The 13,183-nt window shown below is 34.3% G+C and overlaps 3 protein-coding genes across 3 annotated transcripts; all 3 read right to left on the reverse strand.

Annotated features, from left to right (window-relative positions):
- Positions 1-374: 374 nt before the first annotated feature.
- On the reverse strand, positions 375-5,069 carry LOC107482511 (7-dehydrocholesterol reductase). Its single transcript, XM_016103037.3, has 13 exons — positions 4,835-5,069; positions 4,526-4,748; positions 4,393-4,448; positions 3,811-3,913; positions 3,659-3,724; positions 2,835-2,948; positions 2,238-2,364; positions 1,978-2,078; positions 1,749-1,874; positions 1,600-1,664; positions 1,166-1,247; positions 1,006-1,088; positions 375-663 (listed from the first exon to the last, which is right to left on the reverse strand). The coding sequence occupies exons 1-13, from the start codon at positions 4,954-4,956 to the stop codon at positions 597-599; spliced, it is 1,335 nt and encodes a 444-aa protein (XP_015958523.1). The 5' UTR covers positions 4,957-5,069; the 3' UTR covers positions 375-596.
- Positions 5,070-6,393: 1,324 nt separating this feature from the next.
- LOC107482379 (uncharacterized) lies at positions 6,394-7,709 on the reverse strand. The gene is made up of 2 exons (XM_016102824.3): positions 7,393-7,709; positions 6,394-6,913 (listed from the first exon to the last, which is right to left on the reverse strand). Exons 1-2 carry the CDS (start codon positions 7,653-7,655, stop codon positions 6,727-6,729), a joined length of 450 nt encoding a protein of 149 aa, XP_015958310.1. The 5' UTR covers positions 7,656-7,709; the 3' UTR covers positions 6,394-6,726.
- A 527-nt stretch (positions 7,710-8,236) lies between these two features.
- LOC107482510 (uncharacterized membrane protein At1g16860) lies at positions 8,237-11,984 on the reverse strand. Its single transcript, XM_016103036.3, has 5 exons — positions 11,693-11,984; positions 10,089-11,045; positions 9,675-9,830; positions 9,155-9,366; positions 8,237-8,831 (listed from the first exon to the last, which is right to left on the reverse strand). Exons 2-5 carry the CDS (start codon positions 10,962-10,964, stop codon positions 8,639-8,641), a joined length of 1,437 nt encoding a protein of 478 aa, XP_015958522.1. The 5' UTR covers positions 10,965-11,045; positions 11,693-11,984; the 3' UTR covers positions 8,237-8,638.
- Positions 11,985-13,183: the final 1,199 nt, after the last annotated feature.

The following is a 13,183-nucleotide window of genomic DNA, read 5'->3' on the forward strand; positions in this document are numbered from 1 at the left end:
CGTCTACTATCTCTTTAACTGATTATTAGTTTAAAAAAAAAGAAAAATATAAGAAGCCAATGGTCTAAGCGTACGATGTGTACAATAGAGATTTAGGAAGTATTAAAAATATAACCATTAGTGTTACATTGTCCTGTCAGGTTACGTTTTTGGGATGAGTAAGTTCATGACATGGTATTAGAATTCTAGATCCAAAAAGTCAAGGATTTGATCATTGGTGAAGTCCAAAATTACCTTTAATTTTTAGGATGAGATGTTGATTATCCCTGATATTCGGATGGTTATTCTAGATAGTGTAGGTGATGTTCATTTTATTCATGGACCAAAAGTTTAGCCCATTGTACACTCCTGCTAAAACCGATCGATTTATGGGGGAAAGTTATAAGCAACACGAAAGAGTAGATTGGTCATTGGTATATATGAAAGACGCAGCTAAAGGCTAAAAAAAGTCACACCGTTTGCCTACAAAATCTGCTTCAATAATAATAATTACTTGATTAGTTCCAAGTCCTAAACTTTTCATAACAAGACAACCAACATCATCTCATCCAAGGGCAAAACCGCAAAAGGTTCCACACTTGATTCATAACCATACTTCAGTACACGCCAGGAATGATTCTGTATGGGACCTTGTCGCAATATAGTTTCCAGTACTTGCCATACCTGCGCACAACATGAAATTCATCAACGTTACACCCAGATTTAAAGATTTTTCCTAAATCTTTGGTAGTGAAAGTTTCCTCCAGCCATGCTTTTGTTAACATAAAATAAATAAATAAATAAAAATAAAAGTTTCTTTCTAGTTATGATGCAGTTATTTTTTATCCCAACACGTAAACATTAGATGTTCTCAAATCTATTTGCTTTTCTCAATTTATGTTCATTCTTCAGAAGCATCCCCAATTTAGATGATGATTAAGGGGACATATGAAGTAAATAAGGTATGCGTGTGTGGGTAAAAGAAAAATTTAGAGACAACACTAACAAATAGATCTTAATGCTTACTTGGATCTGCATCGATCATCATCCCTTTTTGCTCGGTCAAAGAGAAGGATGGTAAGAAATATCACATAGAAGTAGGGCAGAAACTGCATGGAACAGAAAAAGAAGCTAAGTTCAACAATCTTCCAATTTTTAACATGTATAGGAAATAAGACACCCTTACATGATGGAATAGAGCCGGCACTGTCCAGAAGAAAGCAGATAGTATTTCCGGGACATAATGAAAATGACGAGCTAATCCCCACCTGCAGGTTCCACAAAAAAAGGTGTATTGTTTTAATTTAAGGATAGAAGACATGTACTCGAAGAAATTAATGATGTGGCACATGCCAAATATCAGAAACAAGTCCTACCATAAGATTAAAATGAAAAATAACAACATTCGTATCTGGAAGAAAGCAAAACTATTAATGTAATCATCTTGTGGGATGATAATATATTTTATATCAACTGTCTGGGACCCCAATGGTAACAACAAAATGATGAACATAAACCACTCAATAATGGCGGTAAAGTAAAGTTTCAGCTCTCCAATACCTTGTTACTCCAGCGATCATTATCACAATTGTGTTTACATAATTTTAAGTTAAAACTTACCATCCAGATGTTAAAAGAAGGCTTCTTTTAGTTTCCCCGGTGGAAGTAGTATATGTGGCTTCTATCTGCAAAAACAGTCATTATGACCAGATTATGAAAGTCTACTGGCAACTGAAAATTACAAGATACATGAAAATTATCTATTACACCTTTGATGGAGCTCTTCCCCAGACCAAGCATTTTCCGTTTGTCCTACGAAATTCTTGCCTTTGCCTGTCACAATCATAGTTGATGTATATGCAAAGAATGCCGGCCACTAAAATAAACAGTGCTAGCTGGAAGATAAGGAGAGAAATTTTCAGAAACAAAGAGGAAAACGAGAGGAAAATTAAATATAAGAATAACGAAACTCAGAAAGATACAGGATGAGGATAATACCTGCGTGCCAAGAGTTACCGGATGGTTGACAAGATACATTCCGGGAGATGTATAGACAGATGGAACCCAAACTAAGCAACCCCAACAAATATAAAATCCAGCTGGCAGATTTAAGTGTTATAAGATTTAGTGAGACAATAAGTTTAAATACAATGGATACAAGAAATTTAGCAATAATAAGATTTCAAAAGACCATTATGGTAGAACAAAGTGAAACAAGGAGGATGTCTAACAAAAACAAGATTAGAGTTTATGTTAACCTCGATCATGAGCAATATCCATTGTGTTCCAGTATCCAGCTTCCCACCAGAAAAACTTGGTAACATAAACCAGCATTAATGTAGTATTTACAAGCATTGAGTCAGCTACTTTCCCATTTTCCTCATACTAGTTACACATGAAATAAATACAAAAAAATTAGAAAATTATCCAACGAAGGAAATATCACAAGATGAAATTATCAATCAGTTGTTTCAGATTTATTGAGTACATGATCCCATCATATCCCACTCATGCTCCTGATAAGTCAGTAACAGTTGGGTCCATGGCAACCAAGTTTTACCAAATAAAGATAAAATTTATTCAAATCCATATCATAAATTAAATCCTATTACAAGACAAAGCAATCCAAAAGCTTCATCATAGCTTTTTATAAATCAGCTAACTTCCAACACCCCCAGGCTCAACTCGAGCTGCTGCTATGATGACGTATTAACAGCTAGAAATAAATACATAATCCAAAGGATCACTCCTGTGTATGTCAACTAAATTTTGGACAGTTAAACTTGCAGCTGATATTAGCAAGCACTCATTGGTTTAGTTGGCTTTATTCATATGATTGAAATATGAGACGCAACCTGCTTTATGCAATAGGTCAATGCAAGCACAGCCCATGACATCATTCCAAATCTGCAGTTTGTGAAAACTTTTATGTCAAAATGTTCTCCAATGCGCGGATAGAGCTCCATGCCCTGCCACAATTGCATGATATTAGATTAGCATTATTTTATAAACTGTGAAATTAAAATCCATGTCTTGAGGTATTTTTCACATAGAAGCATTAAATCCAAAGTGGTTTCTTCTTATGTTGTGAAACCATGAAAGTGGAAAGTCCATTCTCATTGTACCATTAAAGATGCAACTTTTTTGAAGCTAGAGGGGGAAAAAAAATAAAGGGACATTTGGTTTGCTTTTTCATTTTCTGTTTTATTTTCAATATTTTCTGTTTCCAGTCTTTCATAAAGGAAAAAGAAAAAACAAAGGAAACAACAAAATCCTGTTTTCACTTTTTACTTCACAAAATCCTAAAAACTGATAACACTAAAAATGAAAACAGAAAATGAAAACGCAAAGCAAACACACTCTAATAATTTCAAGTCTTTTATATCGACAGCTAATGTCTTATTCAATAAGAATAATACAGCAAGTAATCTTTAACATTGATTCTTTGCACCTGACCCTCAGAAGGCAACATGAAACCAAGTGACAAAGAACAGAATAAGGAGTAAGGCCACCTCTCATGCTACTCACTTTTGTTTTTTATTTATCTTTACATATAATTTTTTCCCCCACATTCACTTTCTCTTTCTGCAGCCCTTGCATTTCAACGCAAAAGGTAGATATCTAATAAGTTAATCTTTTTTAAACTCTTAATTCAAAATCAAAGCAGAGACTAACTTACCCAGTAAAAATCAATGATTATGTTCCCTGATGAGCCAGAATCAGTAGATGATGGTGCCAAATGACCCTGGCCAATATAACAATTAAGTCAGAAATTTCTATGTAATGAACTTTTTATTAAACAAATAACATTTTTCAGCTATTCAGTCTCACTTTTATGTATAAGAAAATACAAAAGACAAAGCTCCCAAAGATGAGTGCTGAATATATCTCTCCCAAATGATCGTAAACAATTGTTGGGTTGAATATCCCAAACCTGAAAATTAAATGCAAAAAATTAACTGTCAATTGTCCCCGGAAAAAGCATAAAAAGCAAAACATCTTGCTTCGCAGGAAAAGAGTTATAGACAATTTTCTTATAGAACACTTAGTAACTTCAACTCATGAGCTTATAGTATTTATGACCCTAAATAACACGAAAACGTACATCCGTTTGACATATCCCATAGAACTAAATTTCTATGTGATGTGAGCTCATATCTTGATAATTTCTGTCCTCTCAATTGAACAATAAAACTAAAAGAAGTTTGCAACGTTCCAAAGCCTTGCACAGAATGGATACAAACATAAAGAATCAAGGCTCTATAGCATCAAGTTAAATAAGCAGAAACGGTATATCATGGAGATGCAAAGAAAGGATAGTCATTCTGAGCGAAGAAGTAATTAAAGAAGGAAACGAATTCCAAGTTGTGGATCTTAAATGAGGCAGCAAGTGGATGAAGAAGAAAGGCTCACCACCAGAGGGCAAGATAAGTAAGCAATGTGACTAGATATGCGGCGACGCCATTGGCCTGTAGAATGAGCAAGGAAGGCGAAATCAGGTGACGTAATAATGAGAGGCATGTTATGTTATGATAATGGTGGTAACCTTGTAGAGAGGTCGGTTGCCAGCTGGAGAAATTGGGCCCTGAACGGACTTGCCGGGGAGAAGAAGCTGCAGGGCGGCCTCGAAGGCGGCATAGACGGCAATGATTTTGCATGCGGTGGCAGAGGGTTTAGGCCATATACTTATGAAGCCTTGGAGACCATGGTGTTTGAGATAAGAAAAAGCCTGTAAAATGGATCCATCGGCATGAGTCATTGTGTACCATCTGCATCGTGAGTAAGTAGATCGAATCTGAGATGAGATGCGGAAAGAGCGAAAGAGAAAGAGCGAGCGCAATGAATAATAGCTCACAGGAGAATGACGAAGGGAGGACAGAGTGTGAGAAGGGAGATCATGGAGAAATAGGTGAGCAGAGGTGAGTGTACGGTCTCCATGGTCTTCGTCTTCGTCTTCGTCTTCGACTGCTCCGCCATCTTGGAGAAGTGGTGACTGCTGAGGAGTTTGTAACTTTGTGGAAAGGAAAGTGAAGACCACGACTCAGTCCGGGATGACCTTCCTTCCCAGCCCACCACCCAATAACTACACCTCTCTACTCTTACTCCTTATTTAACACTCTTAATTACTATTTTATTTTAGTGTATTTATCTATTTTGATTTTAAAATTTTTTAGATTAAACACTTTAGTCTTTAGTCTTTAATTAAAATTAATTATTCAGATCTTAATAAATTGAGTCTTAACAAATTAGAGTTGTTGTCTAGATTTATAAAACCTATTGAAGAGGACAAGTAATTTAAAAATATAGTCATTAATTTTTAGTATGAATTGATTGAGAATAAATTGAAGAATTTTATTCTTTTGAATATTAAAATTACAGAGTGTATATTGTATAGTTTGAAATTATATTGTTACACTGTTAATGCTAGAGTTATGCGAACTATGATAAAAATTAGGAAAAATAATGTTGTTTTTGAACATAAGAAATCAAGGACTATTTTGCCCCTATTAAAGTTACCAGAAACCATTTTATCCTCAATTAAAATTGATAGAATAAAGAATTTAAGTGATAGACAAAATTAATTATTAAAAATTAATCAAATAATTAATTTTAATTAGAGATTAAAATGTTTAATCCAAATTTTTTTTAAGACTAAAATAGATAAATACTCTTTTATTTTATTTCAGTTTACCTAGCATATCAACTAAAATATTAAGTAAATATTCAAATTATTAATTCAAAACGCTTTCATAAAAAATATAAAATTTAATTTCTAATACATTTTATTGATTAAATCCATTTTATTGACGAAAAATCAATCAATTATTTATATAAAATATATATTAAAAATAAATTAAATAATAATATTTATATTCAAATATTATTTTATGTAAAAATGTCAATTTTGATCATTCAAATCTATCAATAGTGCAACCAAATTTCTCATATTCTTGTGTTTACCTTTTAATGATTATTCAAATCTTTAAATTTCATTTGCTAACAGTTTAAAATAACTATACACCTTACTAATTTGAGTCTATATTCTATATATTTCATATTATATATTGAATACAAGATGGTTACTTTCACGTGATAAAATATAAAACCAAAAAAATGACATAAGCATTTATATTATTTCATATTTTATACTTTAAATTAAGGGTGCCCTTAAATTAACTAATATTTATTTAAATATAAAAAATGTTAATCACCTAGTGATTGAGAAAACAAAATTTGTTAACGGGAAATATAAAAGAAATTGGAGGAGAGGTTTAGAGAAGATCCTTTGGCTTTGAGAACCCCCAAGTACCCAAATCTGAACTATATATTTTATAATACGGCTATGTTACATATACCCAAAAATTAATCATTAAAATTAATTATTAATTTAAAATATATATTAAAAAATTAATATTAATATCTACAGATCACATCTTTGGCCACAGAAAAAGAGGGGGTGAAACTACAAATCACGTGTGAGAGGGTTCAGTGGTCCACGAGACCACAGCTCAATACACTTAATACACACTTATCTGGGATGGACGTGAAAGTGAAATGACAAAAATAGACGTGAAGATGGAGCTATTTCTAATATTCTGTTTGACTATTATTTGTGCTTTGCCTCCATTCCATGATCGCTAGTGACTAACGAGGAGCCGGTTTTCTTTTTTATGTTTCCAAAAAGAATCTTCCAGCACACCGCCATTACATTAATATTGTGCATGAATAATTTTCGTCGAAGAAGAATCAGAGCTCGTTCCTTTTATGATTTTGATCATCAGCGGAGAAGGTACTCTTGACCTTTTCTGCAGCTGACTTGGCAGCATCTTCCACTGTGTCTTTGCTGCTTCCTAAGCTCTTTGCCACCGCTTCTTTCACCTTCTCCCCTGCTCCCTCTCCCTCCTTATCTCCCACTCCTCCTCCGCTTCTAAAACTGCATTTTTTTGTTGTCATCAATTCATCATCATCATCACTTTCCATACATCACATCATTAGTCCACAATAAATATTCTTAATAATTACGCATACATGAGAGCAACAAAGAAACATGCAGCACATGTTACAAAATAATATTATTTTAAGAAAAAAATGTTAAAACACCAACAGGTTTTATAATTACCTATTATCAATTAGTTATTATTAATATTTTTAATAATATAAAATTAAATTTAATAATATAAAATTTTTCATTTTTTTTATTAAGTGGTGAATAAATTTTAATAAAAATACCGTTAGACTTTCTTTTATTTTATTTCTCCTCTAGGCGCCTAGTGTAGCTAGTTGATTGATAATCTAATGTGAAGAGAACTAGCTATACAATATCCCATCCTAACCTTTGTTAAAATAAAATATGTGGCTGATACTTTGAAATAAATGAGGAAACAAGCATGCTAATAAGAAAATGTTACTTACTCAATGTTGGGAGGAAATAAACGCGTATATGCATCATTAGCAAGGGCCTTGAAGAAGCCCCAATACTGGGTAACTCTTGTAGTGAAGAGTTCAGAATAGATATTGTAGGCGTCTCTAGGACTCTGCCACTTCCACAAACATTGTTTTTGCTTCTTATTATGCTCTTCGTTATTGGCGAAACAAGTAGAGCACAAAAATACCAACATGCACACTAAGAAAGCAGCAAAACCACTGCCCCGTCGCACTTTAATTTTAATATCCATAGTGATCCAATTCGCTGCAAACAGAAATTAAAGGCCATTGCCATTTAAATCTAGTAAAACAGAAAGTAAGTGCTTCACGTACTTACTTCCTTTCCTTGACACGTTTGTGATTTGCACCAACACGACGCCGTTCGGTGCCCAAACGTGGCTTTTCCGCGTTGTTGACGCTTCTATGCACCAACACGTTTCACTCTTCTTTATATTAATAGTGTACACTTCATTATACGCCCAGCAAGGTCCATTAGATATATATATTAAATTTTATCAGATTTTTTCTAAAATAATATATAATTTATTATCTATGATGTGTTAATTTTTAATGGAATAATAATTTAATAAAATGTCATATAAATAAATTACATATTATTTTAAAAAGGATGATAAAATTTACCATAGAATATACATCCCATTTTCGGCGACTTCATTCTAACAAATTCATTTGAAAAGAAAAATACAAAGAATAGATAGCAAAACCATAGATTTTTTTTCAATGAGACAATGACTTCTCTGACATCTGTCCTGACAAACTCCTTTGGAAAAAGAACAAAAACAAAATTGCAAAATACAAAGAATAGCTAGCATTGGGTGGCGGAAAATAAAGCCGGTTGGTTATACTCATTCTTTCATCATTCAGTTCATCACCTACCTACTTGACAAATAGAGCCTTCAATGTTTAAGACAGCAAAGTCCATCTGAATACAACCTCTCACTATATAAAGCAACATCCATTAAAAGGGTATAGAATCCCTTAAGGAAAAATAAACGAATAAGAATTTTCCATTAGCTATACAGCAAACTAAAGAAAAGTTTTGCGGGTGGATCAAAAGGGGTAAAAGATCATCACACTTAACCAACAACACTGCTTACAAAAATACAAACAACATCAATCACCACCACCACCTTCAATTTCCTGACATGGGAAGAAATGTTTTCTTTAGAGAAGAATACCTATAAGGTTACTGGAGAGGATAAGATAGACATAACTACACTGGAATAACATCAATCTTGGAGGTATCTTCACATCTCAAAACAATACCCTCAAGGCTTGCCGGAAATATACATTTCGCCCATTGGCACCCGGTCGTCAAAGGCTCAGGCGGTGGCACAATCATAAGCACATTGTCGTTTCTTTGAACTACGCCCATTACACTAACTGTGCTACCTTCTTTGATGTACCTGTAAAAAAGATCAATGACAGTTTCATCAGAAAATGAAAATCCATCCCCATCTCGGGATATCTCAGCTTCAACATCTTAATGCGTTTTGCTGCCATACAATGATTATTATCATGAGCATATAATGCTTAACATGAATGGTATTTTCAAAACCAGATGATTATTGGCCAACTCACGGCATTACTAGCAACAATTAATGGTATCACTAGAAAAAAGAATGCCTAGCTTCCATTCTCAACAACAAATGCAGCAGGATTAAGTGTTTCATTTTACACCAATTTTACCCGGAAAATTTCAACTCTTCAATAAGATAAAGTACATTACCCTTCTTTTAACTGCATTATACGATCATCACTAGAAAGCTTTCTCTCCCCTAACCATCGAAGAAACTCAGGGGACATGTCTTTATTGGCTGGATTGACATCAATTACAATAGAATCATCGACATAAGGCGTCACCCTAGCACCATAGCCTGTTTTAACCAAAGCTCTCAATCCAGATTGGAAATCAGATATGTAAAAGTCCACCACATGCCTCTGCATTGAATAAAAGGCAAGGTAATAATATTAATGGCTTTATCACAATCATCGAAAATTAGATGGGAAAAAAGTTGAAAAGAAATAACCATTTAATCTGTATAATGAACCAAAGATCTTCACTGAAGATTATAAGGAAACATGAAGACATTATAAAACTGTTCACAGGCAAAGTATTTTCTGTCAGAAAGCATAGTATCTAATTCACTTCCATGGCCAATGCACATCAATAAGTCCTCAATAGTTATCAAACTTAGAATTTAGCAATCTGAAGAAAATGTTACACACACCAAAATAAAGACAATTACCTCTGCCGATCTGAGTCCCCATGTAAAACGGCGATGTTTTGGATTAGCTGCTTTTGAATCCCATCCTCGATATTCATATAAACTTGTAGATGTATATACACATCTGGGAACTTTTTGGAAAGAAGACTCCAGTGGCACATTACCGCACGTAACCACCTTCAAAAGGCTCAATATATCATTGGTCTATTCCGTCAGTTATGCACATTTAACAACATAAACAAGAACCGGAAAGATAGATTTCTCGATATTCTTTACATGTATATCACTTATCAGGCAACCCCAATGGGGGAATGAAGAAATGGATAATAGAACATGCACTTAATGTGTGTGTGTATGCGTGCCTGTTTTCTCGAGTCTATATATATGCTGCATTAATTGTATTATATATGCATATTTAAATACTGTAATACATACCCCGGAGACCTTCACAAATTGCCCATTCTTGGCAGTTCTAAGCTCTGCATCTGGATAGCGAGAAATGAAACCAACAATGGCTTTCCTCCCGCAACAACTGTTCCAAGTAAACAATGCAGCGACAGCAGCAAAAAGAACAACTACAACAATGAGGAGAATGGCATTGTGAACAGCTCCAAGAATGAAACCTCCGGCTATGAATCCCATGACAAAAATCAGAATCACAGACCACAATATCGGCTTGGGGAAGTTCCTCCTGAAAGAATACTCATCATCAAGGCTGAGAGTGGTCACAGCTGGATTGTGAGCTATAGAGGAAGTATGTGACTTCATAGATCCTGTAGACTCTAATGGACCAGACACCTTCCTTGGAGCCCCAGATGAATTCAGTGGACCAGATGTAATTAGACCAGTTGTAGGAAGAACCGGTGGAATTGGACCAGAGTTTTGGCGTGTAACTCCACCAGATTGAGGGCCAGATGACTTCTTAACCGGTTCCCCATGTTTGTTCAGTGGACCAGAATTGGTCTTCTTCATTGATGCTGAAGCAGACATGCCTCCAGCAGACAAGTTGCCCGATGTAACATAAGCAGAACGAGCTGCTGCATTTTGCATGATAAGTCCAGAATGTGAAGCGGCACCTCCAAATGATCCAGTTCTTGAAGGAGCACTATTCAGCGGACCGGATTTTCGAGATTTAGAACCATCCATGGGGATATCAAACATTTTCCCCAATTCTCCGGACTTCTTGATGTCACCACCAGTATAAGGCATGGCAACTGAGCTCATCGTTGGAGTCCTTTCTTTCGGCTGCTCAGGCCGGCCCGATACATATAAGCCATTGCTGAGCTGATGAGATGGGAATCTGGAACCCATCGATCTCTCTTAAAAGCAGCCCAAAAGAGGCAACTATCTAAAGAACCGAAGCGTTATGCTGATAGGATGTTTAAAGTAATACTGCAAAACAGTCAAGACAATCAAAAGCGATCCTTAGCAATAATTCCAGACTTCAAAGTATCCTATTATTCTTCATGTGTTCCCAAAACCTTTGAAATAAGCCATATTTTTCCCAAAATGATAATTGTCATATTCAGTTTCAGAAACCAGAATTAAAACTCGGAATAAAAGGCAATAGAATCACAATGCTGGGTATACTGGTACAAGTTGGCCGTATTAGTTCCATTTTCGTAAGTTATTTAATTTCGATGTAATAGAGTTTGCTAAAACGATTACTAAGAAGAATTACTGAAGACAAAATGAGTCAAGGAAACAGGAAAAACAAGATTGAAGTCGTTTGCTTGAATCCCAGGAGTTAAACCTACACAATAGAACACGCGATAACTCTATATATATGAGCAATCAAATAAAATCCACTCATCGAAGCTCACTTCTAGGTTCTGTCTAATCCGTCCAAATAAACTTAAATAAAATATTGGAGAAGCGAGGAGTTGAATAGAAAAAAGAAAATATTTGAAGAGAATTAAAGAGTAATGTTAGTGGATCTGAAGAAAAGAGGAATGTGGATCTCTGGATCTGGGAAGGAATGGCGAAATGGATAAGCCTCATTCGAATAAGATCTATACGATTTGTAGCAGCTGGCTTACCTAAAGAGTAAGATTGCACAAGAACAAGAATCAGCGAAGATGAGATCCCATCTTCTTCACTGAAGTCGCCATATCTCTCTCTCTTTCTCTCTCTCTATCTCTCTGTGTGTTTCTCTCTCTAAGCAGCAGGCATTGGCAATGGCAAACCAACAACTTAACTCAGCTCACTAATTAAATTAAATCAAATATCAAAAACAGAAGGGAGGTTAAAACTTAAAAGTGTTGAGTGAATACAGTCTCTCTCTCTCTTGAAACAGCCGCAACAACTGGTAGGTTGTCTCGTCCCGCAAAAACCACCAAACCAAGCAACATAATATAATTTCCTTTTATTATTTATTTATTTATTTACTTTCCATGTTTCATTATTATTAAATAAAATATTTACTCAACCAAACACATACACACAACACAAGACACAACCAACCAACTTCTTTTTTTTCTTTTCATACATTAAAAAATAATAACCATCTCAATTCTCAACCAATAATTTCATCCTTCAAAACTCGTATTTTTATTTTTTGGTTTTACTAGCTTCAAACAGCTAAAATGATACTCATAGAGTCATAGTTTCTTTGCATTGTTTTAATTTGCTTACGATTTTGAACAGAAGCAAAAACAGAAGCTTCTACGTCTATCACAACCATTAGTTTAACGCTAACTATTTTTATATGGGTAACGCTAGTAAGACAATGAAATATGTTTACAATGAAATATAGCACGCACAATCTTCTGTGTCAATCTATACAAATTAACTTAATTCTCTGAAATATAGGAGTTTAACGCACCAGATTATACTAAAATTTAGTCACAAATGCGCTAAACTTTCGTAGAACTCGTCACGTTTTTTTATTAAAACGATACGAGATAGTTTGATTACAAAATATGTAAGAATAATTAACAAATTAGGAATAGTTTTTTTTTTAATCGAAAAGGGAGATTTTATAATTAGAGGAGTGAATATCCAATTCGATCCCTGACAATTATCTTGAAAGGACTATAAGATTCTTGACAAAAGAAATACCCAATTCGATTTCTGATTTTTTTTTTTTGACTGATTAGCCCCTATGTAAAAAAAATAACCTTAACTTTTTTTTCATAGATAAAAGTAAAGCTCAGGAGTCGGGTTGAATATTTTTTTATAAAGGTCTCGTTGTCTTTCGAGATAATTGTTAGGAACTGTTTAGAGTTTTTCTCTAATTAAGAGTATCCTAATTCAAATTTTTTCAAAAAGTTAGAAGAAAAAAAAAAGAGTTTTTATGTTTTACTTTGTTAAAATACAGAAAGAGATAATTAATAAGGAATAGTGTAGTTGTAGCTAACGATTTTAAAATAGCAAGTAAATCCTGTCATAGTTCCATCTCATATAACCGAAAGGGCAACTTTAAATGGAAAAATGAAGAGATGATGTTAACCGGTTAACCCACAAACAAATCAATTTTCCCAGCGTAATGTGCTTCCAATAATGCAATATGCATGGGGTACACTTCCATC

The sequence above is a fragment of the Arachis duranensis genome, chromosome 4 (genome assembly GCF_000817695.3).
Source record: "Arachis duranensis cultivar V14167 chromosome 4, aradu.V14167.gnm2.J7QH, whole genome shotgun sequence".
Taxonomy (NCBI): Eukaryota; Viridiplantae; Streptophyta; class Magnoliopsida; order Fabales; family Fabaceae; genus Arachis; species Arachis duranensis.

Coding starts and splice junctions, on each gene's coding strand:
- LOC107482511 (XM_016103037.3), bottom strand. CDS start 4,956: ATGGCGGAGCAGTCGAAGACGAAGACGAAGACGAAGACCATGGAGACC. Junction 4,749..4,834: donor CCTCCCTTCGTCATTCTCCT/GTGAGCTATTAT, acceptor CTCACGATGCAG/ATGGTACACAATGACTCATG. Junction 2,949..3,658: donor TAATCATTGATTTTTACTGG/GTAAGTTAGTCT, acceptor CAATTGTGGCAG/GGCATGGAGCTCTATCCGCG.
- LOC107482379 (XM_016102824.3), bottom strand. CDS start 7,655: ATGGATATTAAAATTAAAGTGCGACGGGGCAGTGGTTTTGCTGCTTTC. Junction 6,914..7,392: donor TTATTTCCTCCCAACATTGA/GTAAGTAACATT, acceptor AAAAAAATGCAG/TTTTAGAAGCGGAGGAGGAG.
- LOC107482510 (XM_016103036.3), bottom strand. CDS start 10,964: ATGGGTTCCAGATTCCCATCTCATCAGCTCAGCAATGGCTTATATGTA. Junction 9,831..10,088: donor AATTTGTGAAGGTCTCCGGG/GTATGTATTACA, acceptor AGCCTTTTGAAG/GTGGTTACGTGCGGTAATGT. Junction 9,367..9,674: donor GGGGACTCAGATCGGCAGAG/GTAATTGTCTTT, acceptor TATTCAATGCAG/AGGCATGTGGTGGACTTTTA.